General features: G+C 25.7%; 4 protein-coding genes across 6 annotated transcripts in view; 3 read left to right on the top strand and 1 right to left on the bottom strand.

The window, feature by feature from the left end:
• LOC123265477 (CCR4-NOT transcription complex subunit 6-like) overlaps positions 1–8375 on the top strand; it is a 602565-nt gene extending 594190 nt beyond the window's left edge. For 2 of the 3 annotated variants that reach the window (XM_044729267.1, XM_044729268.1), the window contains exons 7-10: positions 6285–6515; positions 6586–6763; positions 6843–6982; positions 7870–8375. In XM_044729267.1, the coding sequence (XP_044585202.1) occupies positions 6285–6515; positions 6586–6763; positions 6843–6982; positions 7870–7943 (623 nt within the window). In that variant the 3' untranslated portion in view covers positions 7944–8375. The remainder of the gene's footprint in view (positions 1–6284; positions 6516–6585; positions 6764–6842; positions 6983–7869) is intronic. The other variant, XM_044729266.1, reaches the window with a different exon arrangement.
• On the top strand, positions 2146–4827 carry LOC123265479 (protein YIPF5). The gene is made up of 2 exons (XM_044729271.1): positions 2146–2508; positions 4218–4827. Exons 1-2 carry the CDS (start codon positions 2289–2291, stop codon positions 4772–4774), a joined length of 777 nt encoding a protein of 258 aa, XP_044585206.1. The 5' UTR covers positions 2146–2288; the 3' UTR covers positions 4775–4827.
• Positions 8376–12499: 4124 nt separating the features above from the next.
• Positions 12500–13865, bottom strand: LOC123265185 (28S ribosomal protein S24, mitochondrial). The gene is made up of 3 exons (XM_044728827.1): positions 13712–13865; positions 12933–13113; positions 12500–12854 (listed from the first exon to the last, which is right to left on the bottom strand). Exons 1-3 carry the CDS (start codon positions 13730–13732, stop codon positions 12565–12567), a joined length of 492 nt encoding a protein of 163 aa, XP_044584762.1. The 5' UTR covers positions 13733–13865; the 3' UTR covers positions 12500–12564.
• Positions 13866–16693: 2828 nt separating this feature from the next.
• Positions 16694–19280, top strand: LOC123265184 (G-patch domain and KOW motifs-containing protein). Its single transcript, XM_044728826.1, has 2 exons — positions 16694–18349; positions 19096–19280. The coding sequence occupies exon 1, from the start codon at positions 16944–16946 to the stop codon at positions 18327–18329; it is 1386 nt and encodes a 461-aa protein (XP_044584761.1). The 5' UTR covers positions 16694–16943; the 3' UTR covers positions 18330–18349; positions 19096–19280.
• Positions 19281–19584: the final 304 nt, after the last annotated feature.

The raw sequence follows: 19584 nt of genomic DNA, 5'->3' as shown, positions 1-19584 counted from the left end.
CTAAAATTGGAAAATATGAAATTTTCCAATTTGTAAAATAAGCAAACCAAAAAAATGATATTATAAAAATTTTAAAAATATAAATAAAGTTAAAAGTAAATTATACCTGTACTAAAATGTGACAAATAAAAAGACAGCCAACTGTAAATAATAAAATTTCTAAATGAATTCATTTTTAAAAAATGAACAGTTAAAAAAAAGCATTAATAAAACGTCATTAATCTAAAAATATCGGATTAAAAAAAAAGCATTATTAAAAATATTCCCAATTAAAAAAATGATAAACTAAAAGTTTGAACATCTAAAACAACGTTACATTATAACTGAGAATATTTAAAATCACGAATTTTAAAACATGACGATCGCTAAATATTGAAAATTTTAAACCTGACAACTTGAATTCAGCTGATTTAAAATTTAGAAATCGCTAAAATCGGCCGTTTCTAAACTTGGTAACTCGTTAAATCAGCCGATTTTAAACCTCGAAATTCATAAAACTTGCAGATTCTTAAAATTATTTAATTTTAAGCCTGAGCAGCGTAATATTAATGATATTTATGTTAAAAATTAGATTTTACATATTTTGAATTATAACAACCGAAAAATTCACTAATTAATGAAATAATTTTGTTTTTTTTTAATTTTATTTTATGTGGTGGATTCATAAACCTGTCAATAGAAATTTGATAAATTTTTTGTTGATATTCTTTCGTAAAATATATTTATATTGTTGAATTGATACTTGATAAGCTAATAATATTTTATATACTAATTAATAATTATAGCGGTCTTATTTATTTCAAAAATGAAATTATTACGAAATAAAATTATTTATAGTTTAGATTTTTTAGTACTCTGAAAAACTTTTTTTATATAACTCCAAACATTGAATTTTTGGATTTCAATAATTTAAGAAAATGAAGAATTATCAACAAAAAATTTATCAAATTTCTATTGACAGTTTCATGAATCCACCACATAAAACAAAAATAAAAAAAAAACAAAATTATTTTATTTATGAGTGAATTTTTCAGTTGTTATATTTCAAAATATGTAAAATCTAATTTTTAACATAAATATCATTAATATTACGCTGCCCAGGCTTTAAATTAAATAATTTTAAGAATCTGCAAGGTTTATGAATTTCGAGGTTTAAAATCGGCTGATTTAACGAGTTACCAAGTTTAGAAATGGCCGATTTTAGCGATTTCTAAATTTTAAATCAGCTGAATTCAAGTTGTCAGGTTTTAAATTTTCAATATTTAGCGATCGTCATGTTTTAAAATTCGTGATTTTAAATATTCTCAGTTATAATGTAACGTTGTTTTAGATGTTCAAACTTTTAGTTTATCATTTTTTTAATTGGGAATATTTTTAATAATTCTTTTTTTTTTAATCCGATATTTTTAGATTAATGACGTTTTATTAATGCTTTTTTTTAACTGTTCATTTTTTAAAAATGAATTCATTTAGAAATTTTATTATTTACAGTTGACTGTCTTTTTATTTGTCACATTTTAGTACAGGTATAATTTACTTTTGACTAGTAGTTAAGAGCTTTATTTGTATCACAATTATGTGTTTTACAAAAATATTTTAAATATTACATATTATGTACATAAGTATTTTTTACAAACCAAATTCTCCACATTCATACTACATATTACATATTAGGTATCAGACTTTGGTAACATCAATTATTATTCTCAATTATAATTTTTTGCCTTTCCAGCCTCTATGTTAATTGTCCAATAAAACTAATATTTTACTTTTATTTTTATTATATTATGATACTTGCATCACATTACTTTTGACTATTAATATTTTCAAAATTTTTATAATATCATTTTTTATGGTTTGCTTATTTTACAAATTAGAAAATTTCATATTTTCCAATTTTAGAGTTTACAAACGGCCAAATTTATTGATGGCCATAAATCCTTAAACTTAGAAACTGACACAAATTAATGTCCAAGATTTTACATACTAATTCGAAAAGCAAACCTGTCAAATGTCATTGTCAGTGTCATTGCATAGCGCACATTTCTGGTATAAAATTAACTAACAGCTAAAACTGTCATAGTGGCGCCATCTGTCGAATTTTTGATCAACTACGATCTCCATTCCCAGAGCGGCAAGCAAGAATTCTTCAGAGACATGGTAATAATAATAATAACACGTCATTTTCGTCTTGCTGTCAACAAAGTGTATCTGTGAATCCGAGAAAGTGTAACAAATTAAGGTGATAAAAAAACTAGTTAAAGTTTATTGAGTACTTGTGAGAAGAAATGTCGAGGTACAACGAGCAAGATAACATGTGGGCACAGCCTCCCCAAGGGCAGTATAATTTCGAACCCTCTGGATTCGGACAACCTAACCAACAATTCGAGTTCCAAAACTACAGCACCGAGCAGCCTAGCGACTTCTCGTACTCGCAACCTTACCTGGACCCGACCCAGAACTCATATGGCGGGGAAATGATGTACCCGAGCGCCGACTTCGGGAAAAGTAATTATTAATTATTGATAATTTAGTATGAGCATGAAACTAGCAGACAGTTCATTATTTTTTTTATATAAATTCAATTTTTATTAATGCAAAAGAAAATGACACTGAAGTTGATAGACATTAGAAATTTTTTTAGAATTTTTTAGTAATGAAATTATTATGAAAAAAATTTAATAAAAAAATTTCATATGTGAAAATTAAAGAAAGTTCTTGGTGAACATTTTTAGAAGCATTTTTTTATTGTAATTGATTTGTTATAAAAATTTTTAAGATTGACAGCTGACAACTAACTTCAGTATTATAAAAAAAATATATTTTGAAAATTCTTATTTACATTTTTTCATGATCCTAAAATCAACAGAAAAATCAACATCGGATTATTTTTTATTTTTAGAACACATACAATTTTTCTAAGAAAGTATTTTTTTAAAATTCCATTAATAATTTTATTTAAATTCTTACATGTAGAATTTAAAAAAAATTTTCTCAATTTATCAAGGGGGTATTCTAGTCTAGAAGCATGAATTTCAGGTAATTTTTTTAAGTGTAAAAAAGGCAATCAATATTTTTACTATCCATTTTTTTATAAGTTATTTATTAACATTATAAGAATACAGAAAAAAAATAAAAAAAGTTGATAATTCAAAAAATTAGCAGCTGATGAAGTGGGGGGGGGGGGTGACTACAGTCATCCCCAAAATTCAATTTTTACTATTTTTAAAAAATTTGAAAAAGTAAAAAAAAGTAGTAAAAATTTTTTTTTTTTCATGCAGTCGCCATTTTGTGAAAAAAATTTTTTTTCAACTTTTCCCTAGTTCATACCATAGCGACATTAGTCTAGATTAATAATCTTTTTTATTTTTTTATTTCGGATTGCTAGGTGGGTTAGAATCGTGGGCATGGTCACGGGTCAATTTTTTGAGACCCCCCCCCCACTTTATCAGATGCTAATTTTTTGAATTTTCAACTTTTTTTATTTTTTTCTGTATCCTTGTAATGTTAATAAATAACATAAAAAAATGGATGGTAAAAATATTTATTGCCTTTTTTTTACGGTACTTCAAAAAATTACCTGAAATTCATGCTTCTAGACTAGAATACCCCTTTAAAAAAAATCTTAAAATTATTAAATATCAGTTGATTAAAATTTCACATTTTTATATATAGTAAAATTGTTAATAAAATTATAATACTAAAGTTAGCCAACGTTTTTGATTTTTAGATTCTTTTTCAATAATTAAATTAGAACAAAAAAATATTTTATAAAAATTGTACTTACAATTTTTCAAGTTTTTTACAAATAAAAAATTTTTTTTTTTAATTTTTTTGTTATAACTTTTTATAATAGTAAAGTTAGCCAACATAGTTAATTTTTGGAGTTATTTTATAATTATTAAATTAGAATGAAATAATATTGTTGAAAAATTGCCCTTATAGTTTTTAAAGTTTTTTAAAATTGAATTTTTTTTTTTTATTTTTTTGTAACAATTTTGTCAATAAAAAAAATTCTAAAAAATTTTAGATGTCAGCTAACTTAATTTATATTAACTTTTTCAATAAAAAAAAAGTTTTTAAAAGTTGACTAACGAAATTTTCATAATAAAATTATTCACAAATTTAAAAAAAATTATCAAACGTCTGCTGGAATCATTCTCATAATGCAACAAAATTTTATTTTAAAAAAATTTATCAATAAAAAATAATTGAAGCTCCAGGATTCACCGAAGAAGAAGACGAACCTCCGCTGCTGGAAGAACTGGGAATAGACCCGGACCGCATAATGCAAAAAACTCTGGCAGTGCTGAACCCGTTCCACCGACGAGGTCAAACCGACGACGCAAATTACCTTCTTCAGGACTCTGACCTAGCTGGACCAGTAGCTTTCTGCTTGATACTCGCGGGATTTCTTCTTCTGGCGGGATCCAAGGCCCACTTTGGCTACGTCTATGGCCTGGCTTCGACCTCTTGTGTGTTGATGTATCTGCTTCAGTATCTAATGAGCAGCACTGGGAACGTCACTATTTCTTCAGTGGCTTCTGTCCTTGGATACTGCTTGCTGCCGGTGGTCGCTCTAGCTGGATTAAGCATCTTTACAAGTCTCCGTGGAGCTCCGGGTCTACTTCTAGCAAGCCTCGCCGTCGCCTGGGCCACTCTGTCCGCGTCCAGACTCTTCTCAGCCATGTCAGGAGAAGAAAAACAGCGGCTGCTTATTGCTTACCCGTGTCTGCTGCTCTATGGAGTGTTTACTTTAATTGTTATTTTTTAAGATGATATTGTACTAGGTTTAAATTTATTTTAATAAAGTCATTGTGATTATTACTATTATTATTATTATAATTATAATTTTATTGTAATTATAACCTCATAATATATCTTCTTCATCTTAATTTACTTATTTATTTTTTTTTTTAATTTTAATTTAAATAATGGTGACTTGTATTTGAAAATTGATTCATTTATCATTCAAAAGTTGGTTTGAATTTTACACTTAAATTAATTAAAATATTAATCATTATAACTTCAGAATAATGATTTTTTTAAATTAATTTTAAGTGTTAAATTTATTCTAAACAATTTAATGCTGATATTTGATAATTAAAAATTTTTTTATAAATGAATTAAATTTATTTGTAAAATTAATGCATTTATAATTTAAAAGTTGGTTTGAATTTTTCATAAAAATTAATCAAAATATAAATTATTCTTGAATTTAGAATAATTGTTTTTTATCAATTTTGAAAAATTAAATTTATTTTAAAATTTAAAATAATTAAATGCTTATATTTAAAAATTAAAAATTATGTTAAGAAATTTATAAAATACTAGCAACCGTGCAGTTACTATGTGACTGTCGTGACTTTTGAATTATAAATAAATAAAATTTTGCTTTATTAAATAATGACTTTTGTTAAATTGCACTGTACTTTGTTAACTATTGACATTTTTAAAGATATAAACTCATCCTGATGTTACACTCATCAAGACCGTTCATTTGAGTACCCACATGCATTTTAATATATTTTTTATATATGAAAAATTGATGTGGGTATTTAAATGAGAGATCTTGATGAGTGTAACATCGGAATGAGCTTATATCTTTAAAAATGTCAATAGTTCACGAGATACAAGGTCATTTCTTAATTATGTATCTAAAGACAGGGCATTTTCGAATGCAGTCTCAAGACTTATCATCATAAATTGACTATTGGTGAGAATAATATGAAACCATGAAAAGGCACAGCTCCAGGTCGAAACTTTTCCAACGATACCAAATTTAACCATAAAAACCCATTTTATCATATAAATACACTGGCCAAAAAATTTCGGTTATTCTCTTAATAATATAGATTAATTATTCATAAATTTAGAATAATTATTTTCTTTTATTAGTTTTAAGTGTTGAATTAATTCTAAACTTTTAAACAATTAAATGCTGATATTTGATAATCAAAAATTTTTTTTTTTAAATTAATGAAATTTATTTGTAAAATTAATGCATTTATAATTTAAAAGTTGGTTTAAATTTTCCATTAAAATAAATCAAAATATGAATTGTTCTTGAATTTAGAATAATTGTTTTTTATCAATTTTGAATAATTAAAAATTATTTTTAAATAAATAAAAGTTATTTTAAAAAATTTATAAAATATTTAAATGAAAAACTATTTTTAAATTTAGAATTATTTTTATAAATTGATAACATATTTATTTACATCAGACAAGTAATGACTAATGAAGCAATTGATGAGTACCTAAATTTTATTTGCACTAAATAGGAATACCATCGGATCCAGCACAAATTCAACAGCCGATATTAGTATGCACTGCACATATACACTGGGATCCGGAGTACTGTGATGTTAAATTAATTCAAACAATGATGCTGAGCAATGAATTACGCTCGATGCTAGAACAAGCCAGTCAATCATTTCGCCCTGGTCACAAACCTGACGCTTCTAATGTCCAATTGCTACTATGCGGTGATTTTAATTCTTTGCCTGACTCTGGTAATTATTAATTTTTATTTTTATTTTATTTCTTAATAAAAATTGTTACTAATTGATTATTTAATTGTAGGAGTTATCGAGTTTCTTACATCAGGACGCGTCGCATCAGATCACCGCGACTTCAAAGAACTGACTTACAAATCGTGCTTACAGAAAATATCTGGGTGCGATAAGCCCAATGAGTTTATCCATTCATTCAAGCTCGCTTCTGCTTATAGTGAAAACATTATGCCCTACACTAATTATACGTAAGTATTTTTTTGTAATTACATAATTAATTATTATTAAAATAATTATTATCATCTATTAAATTTTTTTAAATTACAGGTATGATTTCAAGGGTATAATAGACTACATTTTCTATTCGAAATTGAATATGACTCCGTTAGGTATTCTAGGACCATTAAGCGCCGATTGGTTTAGAGAAAATAGTGTTGTCGGATGCCCTCACCCTCATATACCATCAGGTAATTAATATTTATTTGTTAATATAATAAAAGCTTAAAACAAAAATGAAATTATTGTAAAAATGTTGGAAACTTGCACGGAAAAAAATTATATGTGAAAATTAAAGAAATATTTATGCAAAAATTACACGGTTATTTTATGTTATATTAACAAAAATTAACTGTTAAATTAATAGGAATGGATTTGTAAAAATCAAATACTCAAAAAAAATTTATAAGATTTGTAAGTTTAGTACTACATAATTTTATATAGTTTAATAATATTATAATGCATTTTTCCAATATAAAATTTAAAAATTTTTTAGTGCGGAATTTACATTTTTTTTTTTCATGTAAATTTAATCATTTTTCTACACGCTAAATTTACATTTTTATCGGTGTAAATTTAACATATTTTCCACACGCTAAACTTCAATTTTTTTTATGTAAATAAAAAAATTTTTTTCACATTCTAAATTTATATTTTCTTGTAAATTTACTAAAAATTTTTTTCATCTGCTAAAGTTTGCATTTTTTTTTCATGTAAATTTCAAATTTTTTCCACACTATAAATTTAACATTTTTTCCGTGTACTAAATTGAGATTTTTTTTATGTAAATTAAAAATTTTTTTTACACTAAATTAAAGTTTTTTCCATGTAAAATTGATATTTTCACGTTAAAAATTTTTAAAAAATAAAACAAAGCTTTCTTAAAATTATAAATTTGACAATTATGTCTTGACAAGAAAAAAAAACTATAAATTAAAAAAATTTTTCTGTATATTTTTTCCACGTGAATAGAAAAATATATCTCTTAATTTATCTGTCCTAGTTTCAATATTTTTATAAAAATAAAAAATTATAAATGAAAAGAAAAAACAATAACTATAAAAAAAATGTGTTTCAGATCATTTTCCGTTGCTAGTTGAGCTAGAAATGACACCGCAGGGAACTAGCAATGGCTTGATATCACGTAGGTAGCAGCAGCCAACGTAATCTAGGCCAAAATAATAACAGCAACAATGATTAACGATAATAAATAAAGGAACGTTTTAATTAATAACTCAATAGCGTAATGTCCGATAACTCACTTACATTCTGGCTCTAGAACATTTGCAATTTATCAAATAATAATATTAATATTAATAATAATAATAATATTAATGATGAAGATAATAAGTAAAAAATGATTATTAATTGATAAATAAAGTAATAGGTGATGGGAGCAGTTGTAATGCGTTTAGCCCATGTATAGTGTATTGTATTTTAAACTAAGTAACTGACAATTTATTAATTAATCTCAGAATATCATTTAACGTAATTAATTGTCTATAATGATTAATGATATGCGATCAGGTAATTGTAGATACCTATTTTCCTACCAAATAAAAAAATAAAAAAAAAAAAAAAGTAAAATAATTAAGAGTTTTAAAAGCAATAAATTCAATTTTTATAATTTATTTACTTTTTCACTTTTGTAAAATGTTAATGCAATATTTTTAATATTTATCCGGCAGTTTTTTACTTTAGTTTTTTTATGATCGTCCATTTGAAAATTTTTTAAGTTAGCTTCAATTTAAATTTATTTTATCTATTGGTATAAATTATTATATAAAAATTAAAATTTTAAATAATTAATTTTTAAATGTAAAAAAAATTTTTTTTGAATTGCTCTATATTGAAACTCTTGATATGTAATAAGTAATGAAATAATAATGATAAAGTAAAGTGTAACAAAATATTCCGATCAAACCTCTGTGATATTGAGACTAATTGGAACAATTCACATATTTATTAATAAAATGATCTAGAGTCTACTAGAAATAAAATAACGAAAATTCTACGACTTCCTAAATGTCATTACAACAATTTCCAAGCCAATTTTTTGATAAGAATGCTGCCATCCAATGAAAATTGTATTTTTAAACATTTAAAACACTAAATAATAAATGGAAATATTATTGATAATAATAATAATATTAATATAAATATTGATATTGATAATTATAATAATAGCGATAATGATAATGATAATTAATAAAAATAACAATAATAATAATGACTATTGATAAATAATTAATAAAAACAAACACGCTATACTGGGCTGTGCGAAATGATTGGAGTTGGCTAAACAATTTCAATTCAAGTACAAATCTGTTCTTATTGGCCACGTATATTCATAATTAATTAATTAATTAATCTATCACTGAATAATTAATTAATTAATTAAATAATAAATAAAAATAAATAAACTAATAGATAATTATAGTTATTATAAATATTATATATAGATATTGTAAGTAAGTAATTAATGATTTATGTTCACGTAATTTATCAATGCATTTTTCATTTTTTATTTATCCAAATATTTATTAGGTATTTTTATTAATTGTATTTTTTATAAGTATTTAATTCTGCTACTTTATCATTCAATTAAATATTTTTTTTACTTGTTTGACTAAACGGGAACAATTATTTTTATGTAAATAAATTTTAAAAATAATATTTGTAACTTATCAATCAATTAATATTTAAATACAACGAATGGAATTTTTTTTATAGATTTATTAAATGGCAGAATAATTGAATGAAACAAGTAGCGGTTTTACGGAATAATTTGAAATTTCTAGGCTTAATTTAATTCTTTTTTTTTTTTTTTAAGCAATAATTTTTATAAAATATTTAAGTAATTAATGTTTCTTTTGCAAATCGTGAATTTAAATAATTAATAGTAATTAATATTGTAAAAATAACTAGTTAAACGAATTAGGTGTTCAGAATTTCCATTAAAGTGTCAAGGCAGTAATTTATTATTAATCAACTCGATCTCTGGCCTAATTGAGATGCATCATGTATTGACTCTACAAAGTAAACTCATTTTTCAATATTTTTTTTTTATCAGTAATAATAATAATAATTTATTTATTATTAAATTAAATTTTTCAACTTTAATAATTCATAAATTATCCAGCACAATTATATTATTTTAGAATCTCATCTTTAACTTGTACAATTATTAATTTAACCATTAGATATTTTGAACCAATTGTAATTTTTAAATTATTTCATTTATTATATTATTATTATTATTATTATTATTATTATTATTGAATCATAATTAGGTAGAATATAATTAATTAATTGCGCTGATTCTTAATCAAATTTATTTAAATGTCACTTATTTTAAACTATGGATAATTTATCTAGGCAATTTTTATGACGAAAAAATTATAATTACAACAAATATAAATTTCAGTTTTTTGGGTGAAAAATTTTAGATTAATTGCAATAATATAAATCGAAGCAATTTGGTAATATTTATGTATGAGTTAAATAATTTAGTCGCTTATAATTTTTTCGTCGTAATTTAAAAAAGAAAATTATATCTAATAGTAAAAGTAATTATAAAAAACTAAATAAAATAAATACCGGGTCTCGTGGGCTAATTAAACGAATTAAAAAAGTAAAATATCGCACAATTTGAGATAATTATTACAAATATATAAAGTACATATTTTGCACTTTTTTAATATTTAAGAATTATGTACAATACAAGATGCATCCGATTTAAAATAAGATAATCGCATTTTTTAATTAAATGACTGAAAAATAACGAATGCATTTAATTGAAGAAAAAAATAAAAATAAAATAGTTAACACAATCTAATTATATTTATATATACGTAATTAATTAATTTATATATTACCAAGTGATGTGAGTCATTAAAATTTGTTTTTGATATTGATTTATACATATGTAATAAATACTCGCAAAAAGTGCAAAAGTACAAAAAGCTGTGCGAGACCTGGTTGGATATTGAATAAAAATAAATAAGTTGTAAAGGCATATTATGAAGTAAGAGATTAAAGTCTTATCTAGTAGATTTTTAAATTTTAAATTCAAGGAATTTTTTCTAATTATTTGGTATCGTTCAATATCCATTCAGTCAATTGTCTGTACACAAATATTCATAAGTTTAATTTAAAATTCAATAAACTGTATGTGGGCTATTAAGTAATTCATCTATTGTGTGTAATAAAAAAAATAATTGAATTGACTTTTGTTTTATTTATTTACTAACTGTCACTCGCCCGCTCCGCTGGGCGCTTTATAGAATTGCATTTTTAAATCTAGACTTGAAATTTAGGGTTGCAGTCAACTAGTCAGATTGACAACATTCCGAATTAATAAATTACTAGAACTTAGAACCTAGAACTAGTAAATATTAAATGTAATTTAAAATAATTAATTTTACAAATTTTAAAATTCCGAAAAATATAGTCTTAAATAAAGCTATATTAATAGAATCTTTCAAAGTCACAGTCTCAATAAATTAAAAAACATAACAACGAAAACTTGTGCGCCAAAATGAATGAACAGACGAACACTCATTTAGCCGAAAAATGTAAATAATTTTATATTTAGATTAGAAATTTTTTTTAATTAATTTTAAATTAATTCATTTTTTAAAATTTATTTTATTTTAATTTACAAGCATGTATATAAAACACTCAAATTTCATGCTTGTAAAGGTGGACCATCTAAGAAAAATTTCCAATTTTTTGGATGAGTAATTTTTGGCCGAATCATTATTCGGATGAATATACATCGGAACGAACCTTTTTCGAAATCAAATTAATTTTAACTCTTGAGGAATGTAAGATTTATATTTACTTATATTCGATAACCCGGTGTTTTATAATTTACAAAATTGTTTTTCGGCTGGTATTCTACTTAAACTAATGTATTTTATAAACTTTGAATGTAGCGGAATTTAAAATTTTCTAGAGTTTTAATAATTCGGAATGTCGATCTGACTGGTTGACCGCAACCCGAAATTTAATTAGAGTATTGTTTTGACTTGCACAGATTCCTAATTCTATCGAATTGGCATGCGCCTCTTATCCATGTAATTATTCTAGCTAATATTCATTGTAACTTTCAATGTGCAATCATTATAACATTTCCGTGTCTTTCTTAAAAAAATTAATAATAATTGATATGAAAAAAAAAAATTTTAATGAGCATTAAAAATTTCAGATAAAGAAATTGCAGGTCTCATATGTGAAGCAATCTGCTTAGTATATAAACATAATCAATATAATTAAAAAATTTATTTTAAACAAATGACAATTGAATAGAATAAATTTTTGTTAAAATAAAAATTCATTATTTCCAAGTCAAAAAAATATAGGTTCCGGATAAGTAATCATCAACATATTATATACTAAAACCTTCTCCGAAACACGCCGCATCTTATGGTATAAGTATTATTCCGATTGGTTCAGTAGTTTTCGCAGTGTAACCGAAAAAAAATCCAGGCCTCCATTTATTAGTACAGATAATAAATTTAAGATAAATTTGAAATTGAAATTAGCAGACATTTTACTATTTTTTAAGTAATTTAATTATTAAAAAAAAAAATATAATTATAGTTTTTTAAACTTTTACGAATAAATATTTTTTTATAACTTATCTTTAAAAAAATCTTAAAAATTGTCAATGTCTATTAATTTTCATTCTAAAAAATTTCAACTTACTTAATTTATTATTTATTACAAATTATATAATACAAATTTAACGATAAAAAGATTAATTACATTAAATATACTTGAATACCATATCTTCTTTGGTAGGAACAGATTGAAGTTCCAGTTTAACCGGGCACTGAAGCCAGTAGCTAAGTAATTCCTGGCTAAATCCAGTTAAAAAGTATATTTTTCTAGGCAAAATTTTCCGATCAATTATACCAGCAATCCTAATGATATTATGCTGCCGTTTTATGATTAGTTCAGATACGAAAATGTTGTGAAAGGTACCACCCATGAATCTCCGGATGAATTCATCCTCCACTGCTGTTTCTGCGGGTCTGTTGCCATCCTTGATGTTTGCTATTTTATAAAGATTCAAGTTGATAATTTATTGGCAGAATTATGAAAAATTTTTTACAATTATCTGACTAAACTTACAGGTGTTCCAAACGTTCCAAGATTTTCTCATGACAAGCTGAAACGGTTTTTGCGCCATCTCGTAAGTCAGCGCTCTGGTGCGTTTCATTGTTGGTCTGTAACGACCTGCTCGACATTTTTCAACCGCTGCTGTCACATGAATTGATCTTTGAAGCGTTTTTAGCTGCAGGGCTTTTGACAACTGAAAAATATTAATGAAAATTAATATAGTAGATACTTAATAATTTTTAGAATTTTTTTAAGAAAGAAATTATAAAAAAAAAATTGACGTATGTAAAAATTGTAAAAAATTAAAAATGCAATTTTTTAAAAATAATTTTTTTGTTAAATAAAATTTAAAAATTGTGAAGTGTCTGTTAACTTTAATGTCATAAATTTTTAAATTATATTCAGTATTTTTTTTTTATGATTGATAATTAAAAATTGCAATTATATCCGATTGGAAATTAATTCATTTTTTTTTTCAATTTATTTAGTACCGTCAGTATTAAAAATATTTCTTATGATTATGACAGTGAATTTAATACTTTACAGCAGTTAGAATTTTTACCAACAATTATTAAAAAAAAATTTTTTTAAATAGATACCAAAATCAATTGGCATCTGATCATTTTTGGAATTAATTTATCAATCAAAATTATTGCTAAAAATATTTTCAAAAAATTGCACTTATGGTATTCAAGTATTATATATTGACAATAACATCATATAAATTTTTTTTTTTTTTTATCAATTAAATAAATAAATTAATCAATTTGAAAAATTGTTTTTATACATACATTATTTAAAATTAAGGACATTGTTTATTAATTATTGTTCGATAATGTTTATCAAGACACCACACACGAACTATTCTTTGAGGTTATAAACTTTAAAAGTGTTTCAAAGCATGCGCGGCAGCACTGGAGAGTGAATTTTATTTTATTTTCAACACAATTATTAATTATTATTATTATTCTCAACAAATAAAATCAGGAACTTTATGTTAATACAGACAAATAAAGTAGAAGATTTATTTTCAATAAATCTCAGCTAAGGTAAAAGCCCGAATTATTGACGGGGGTCTAAATATTGACACCCTAAATTATTTTTAAATATATTAAATTATCTGTAATAAGAATAACGATCAAATAAATTTTTATTAAATTCTAATTAATTAAAAAATTGAAAAAAATCACATTCAGTTCAAAATATTAAATATTAATTATTAAAAAAAAATAAAGTTAGCACCAGTTCATCAAATCAGCTTACGAGCGTCTATTTTCTTAACAACTTTGGTTAGAAAAGCATTTTTTTTAACTGCCGAGTTTAAATTAATTTTTTCATGTAATTATATGATCTATTTTTTTTTTTAATTAACAATATATGAAATATTTATAAAATTAAATAATCAAAATTAATTGTATGCTTTATAATATTTAAATAATGGGAGTCAATAACTAGTTCATAATTTTTATGGTGAATCCCATATTGACAGCCAGTCGACAGCGCTATGACGCCTTTTTTTTTAAGTATAAAATACGCTATATACGCGATTATATTCAAGGCTTTTAACTGTCAAATAACTCGGTGTGTTTTAGTGTTAAATAAGTTTTTAAATAAATTGTTATATTTTTCATAATAATTATTCATTCATAGAAATTATTATTAATTAACTTTAATAATATTGATTACTTTATATCAAGTTTTTGATAAATACCAATAGAGCGGGTATCTTTTACCCATATCCCGATGATACATATGTGTCAGTTACCCAAGTCCCGATGATACATATCTCAATTATTCAAATTTTGATCGCACATATACCCAATGATACATGTGTGCAATGATACATATCCCGATGATACATATCATAAAACAAAACAAAATCGTTGATAAAAATAGGTGGTGTCTTATTTTTTACCGGAGATTATAATTATAAAAACGCCACCTATTTTTAACTTCCTGCTAAGAAAATCGAAGATTTTCAAAAATCGGGAAGTTATTGGTTTTACCCCGTTTTTCGAAAATCGAGTTTTCATCAGATTTCGACTTTTTGAGGTCCTAGGAAGCTTCCCTGACTACTCCCGCGAGGTTGTCACTATGTTTGTATGTTTGTATGTATGTATGTATGTATGTATGTGTGTGTGTGAAAGTATGTGAACCGCTTATAACTTTTGAACGGCTGATTCGATTTCATCGCAGTTGGTGCCATTTGAAAGGGCTTGGCCAAACTTAGATTTTGAGTATAATTTGGACCGATTCGGATCAGTAGATTTTGAGAAATCTTAAAAAAACTAAGAAAAAAAATTTTTTCAAATGTGGTTTTTTTTAAAACTTTTAAACGGCTCCACCGATCGATTCCAAAAATTAATTAGCTCTAGATAATAAAAAGCCACGTCGATCGCCACCAAGCTGGTCGAAATCGGTTGATTCGTTCGAGAGATATCGTGAACGAAAGAAAACTGAAAAAAGTGTTTTTTCGGGATTACTCCAAAATTTTTGGTTCGATCAATTAAAACCTGAAAATAACTGATGAGGATGATAAAACTGCGTCGAATGCCGCCAACCTCGTGAAAATCGGTTGATCCATTCAAAAGTTATTGGGGTTTGAAAATTCCAAAAATAGTGTTCTATAAAACTTCTATCAGACTTTTGAGCTGAGAGAGCTCAAATGCATAGAAATATTATCTCTTTGAACTCAGCAAGCTCAAAATATCACATAGATTATATTTTGAGCTCAAAAATCTCAAAAATGTCATAAGTACAATTTAAGCGCCCAGATATGGAATTAGCGGGAAGTTGCAGGGATGGCCTTTAGGGTGAACCGTTTTTCTAATTTTTTTTTATTAGCGATTTTGTTTTGTTTTATGATATGTATCATCGGGATATGGATCATTGCACATATGTATCATTGGGTATATGTGTGATCAAAATTTGAATAATTGGGATATGTATCATCGGGATTTGGGTAATTGATACATATGTATCATCGGGATATGCGTAAACGACACCTACTCTACCAATATAACCAAATGATTCGACGCATGTGCAGTAGGGGCGTCAATAATTGGGGTTACGGTACGTCAATAATTAGATCAATCAGTTTTTTAACCCGTCAATAATTGGTGTATCCAGATCATATATTTAATTATTTAAAATTAATTAGTAAATATCACTGATTATCATTTTAAAAAAAGAAATTGATTAGTTAAAACATTACTGAAGACATTACCACAAACAAAATTCATTGATATTTATATTTGATTGCTTAAAAAAAATGAAATCATAACTTTGTATCTTATAGCGTCAATAATTGGGGCTTTTACCTTAATTATCAATTATTAAATAATAAAATAATATATATGTATTTTTTTTTAATTCAAATGTCATTTAAATTCTCCCGCGACTATTCTTTCTAATTTCTGTAGCGGGTAAATTACTACTACTATTAAATAAATAGGTGATCAGTAAATTCGTGGTCTAATAAACTTTATTATAAACGAACACTTAGTTTAAACAATTACATTTAAATAAATAAACTTTTAGTGAGCTACAGCTGTAGCGCGTAATGTCGGTTGGTAATTAGAATAATAATAATAATTTGTAGGCGGGAAGGTCTGTAGTTTTCTCTCTCGTCGTTGGTGGTGTTGAGGTATATTTAGTTCAGTGTAAGGCCGCTGTGGCGTGAGAGAGGCGACCGGACCGCCACATTTCCGCGAGTTGAGCGCCCTACCGCGTTGCAATGACCGCATTAATCCAACCAGAAAAATTTAGATCTACAGTCGAGCTAGCGGGTGGTTACAACAAAGTTTATGTTTGAGAACGTTGCGCATAACCTCACACACTAAACACAAACTCAGTCTCCGTTTATGTTTGCACGTGCAATGTTTACATTCATTTATTCACATTAAATTGCAAGTAAACAGTGTTTTTTTATTTAATGCACAGTAACGATAACATCAGTGAATATTTAGTGAAAAATAATTTAATTAGTGTAAAATAAATAGTGTCAATTTTTTTTCTATAAAAATGACTCAGGAAAACAAGAAAATATCATTTGGCTTTTCAAAGTCATCCAGAAAGCCTCTTTTGAAAGCTCCAGTTGAAGCTAAAGTCAAAGATGAAAAGGATTATATTAAATGCATTGATGACAAGTCAATAAAACTTATCAATGAAACAAAGGTGGTAAATGGTCCGCTGGTTATACCGCTAATAGAAAGCAGTAATAGTTGGAAAAATAAACTTATAGAAAAATTAAATTCAAAAGATGTAAGTACTTCTTCAGAATCTTCTAAAAAATTAAATTCTACAGAAGCATCATCAAAAAATTTTAATTCTACACCAGAAGCTTTAGAAAATTCAAATTCTCCAGCTCCAGTATTAAAAGATTCAGTTGCAGCTTCAGATAATTTAAAATCATCATCAAAAGAAGAAATAGAAATATTAGATGTAGAAAAAATAAAAAAAGTAGTCGAGGTAATAGAAATTGAAGAAAATGATCAAGAAGAAAAGGAAATATCAAATGTAAGTAAATTAAATAAAGTAGAAATTGATGAAAAAGAATGGGACCGTCTTGCTGCTGAAGAAATATTAAAGGACAGCCAGAAAAAAATAAAAGTCGAAAAAACTAATGATTTTAAAATAGAAATGACTGAATCTAATGTGTTTGTCGGTGAGGAAGAGTCAACTCTGGAGGATTACGGAAGAATTCCAATAGATCAATTCGGAATGGCGATGTTGCGTGGAATGGGCTGGCATCCTAACAGAGGAATCGGTAAGAAGCCGCAGCTGGTGACCACAGAGGTCCCGCTTTCGCGGCCACGAGGAATGGGCCTGGGAGCTGACAAGGTGGTAAAAAAACCCTCAAGCTCAGGGGATAGCAAAAAAGAGTTGAAGCTGGAGAAGGGCTGCTTCGTCAAGCTCATCGCGGGCAGGTTGATGGGGCACTATGGAGAGGTGAAGGGCTTTGACGAGGACAAAGGCCGAGTTATGGTGAAGCTATCTCTGGTGGATGATGTTCAGACGTTCAGCGAGGTGATGCTTGACCCGGTCTCCAAGGATGAGTTCGATAAGAATTCAAAGGTTATAAATATTTCCAAGTACGAGGAGTACAAGAACAAAACTCAGGACTTGGAGGATGGAAGGAGCAGGGTCAATGGTTATGTTGAGAGGGAGCGCGATGATGATAGGAGGGACGTTTCTTATTCTTCAAGGGACAAGAGAAGAGATCGAGAACGCAGCAGGTCCAAGGAGAGGTCTAGGGGTGGTAAAAATAAATATGAGAAAAAAGATAGGGATAGAAGTAGGTCCAGGGGCAGAGAAAATAAACATGAGAGGAGAGATCGTGGGAGAGACAGGTCTGGGGACAGGCATAAGCACAAAAAGTCTAAGCATCACAAAAAACATAGGCATTGATTGTTTATTTTTTTTTTAAGGTGAATAAATATTACTTTTATTGGATTTTTTTTTAATAATTACTTTGGATTTCTTAGAGCAAGGATTAAAATAATAGTTTTAAATTTAAATTGGTTATTTATTATTTTTATTTTTGATTATAATAATCACAATTTAACAATTTAACACTGTACTTAAAATTTAATAATAATAATATTTAATTTATATTTAATGTTCTGATAATTTATATTTTAGAAATATTTTTTTGAATTAATTGTTTCACATCGTTTAAATTTTTGAAAAATTAATCATTTTATAAAATATTAGTTGTAATTATTTGAATTAATTGAAATTCATAAATTAATCTTTAATATCACACTATATAGAAAAAAAAATTGTTTTTAATTTTTGAAAACATTAAACATAGTTTTTAGCATAGTTAAATGCTAAAAAAAATTTTTTGCAATTTTTTTAAATATTTTAAACTTGAATCTTTACTTAAAATTTCAATATTTTATTTTGATTGTATGAAATGATTAATCAAATTCAATTAAATTGAAAGAAAAAATATTTTTTTTGTTTTTTTATTTTAAATATTTGTACTTTATCATACACCACACTGATAAATGTAATACAAAATTATTGAGTAAATAAGCCAACAATAATTTAATTTCAGTAATACTTAATCTTAAATGATTTATTTAAATAAAACAAAATGTATCTGATTAAAAAAAAACTTTGATACCTTTTATATTTTATAAAAATTTTATTTTATTTTATTTTTCAGGCACAACAATTCTCAAGGAAGTAACAATTAAAGAAAAAGAAGATTTTATCATTAATGATAAAAATTCACAGACTACAATCTTAAGGGAGTATTCTACTGTAGAGGCATGAATTTCGCCCGGTTTTAGAAGCGCTGTACGAAGGAAACAAAAAATATTTTTATAATAAATTTTTTTATCATTTGTTTATTGATGTTTTATTATTACATAAAAAAATTATTAAAAAAAAAAAATTAAAATTGACAAAGTTATGAGCAGTCAAAGGGGGGGTCAAAAAAAAGAGGGTGTCCTGGCGTGCATTATTTCAACCCTTCTGGTGATCTGAAACATAAAAAACAGACGGATTTTTAATTATTATAGATGCCGCTATCGTATAACTCTTGGATAATTTAAAAAAAAAATTTTTTTTTAAATGGCGGCAGTTTGAAAAAAAAATTTTTTTTTTTCATATTTTTTTAACAATTCCGAATTTTTTAAAAATACCAAATGAG

The sequence above is a fragment of the Cotesia glomerata genome, linkage group LG5 (genome assembly GCF_020080835.1).
Source record: "Cotesia glomerata isolate CgM1 linkage group LG5, MPM_Cglom_v2.3, whole genome shotgun sequence".
NCBI classification, from domain to species: domain Eukaryota; kingdom Metazoa; phylum Arthropoda; class Insecta; order Hymenoptera; family Braconidae; genus Cotesia; species Cotesia glomerata.
Note: the sequence above shows the minus strand (reverse complement) of the source record. Positions and strands in the feature narration are given on the sequence as shown.

Bases quoted from the DNA above. Each gene is read 5' to 3' on its own strand.
- LOC123265479 (XM_044729271.1), top strand. From the start codon at position 2,289: ATGTCGAGGTACAACGAGCAAGATAACATGTGGGCACAGCCTCCCCAA. The intron at 2,509-4,217 runs GTAATTATTAAT...AAATAATTGAAG, and splicing joins GAGCGCCGACTTCGGGAAAA to CTCCAGGATTCACCGAAGAA.
- LOC123265185 (XM_044728827.1), bottom strand. From the start codon at position 13,732: ATGTCCTTAATTTTAAATAAT. The intron at 13,114-13,711 runs GTATGTATAAAA...AATATTTTTCAG, and splicing joins TGTCCTTAATTTTAAATAAT to TTGTCAAAAGCCCTGCAGCT. The intron at 12,855-12,932 runs GTAAGTTTAGTC...TTTATAAAATAG, and splicing joins TTGGAACGTTTGGAACACCT to CAAACATCAAGGATGGCAAC.
- LOC123265184 (XM_044728826.1), top strand. From the start codon at position 16,944: ATGACTCAGGAAAACAAGAAAATATCATTTGGCTTTTCAAAGTCATCC.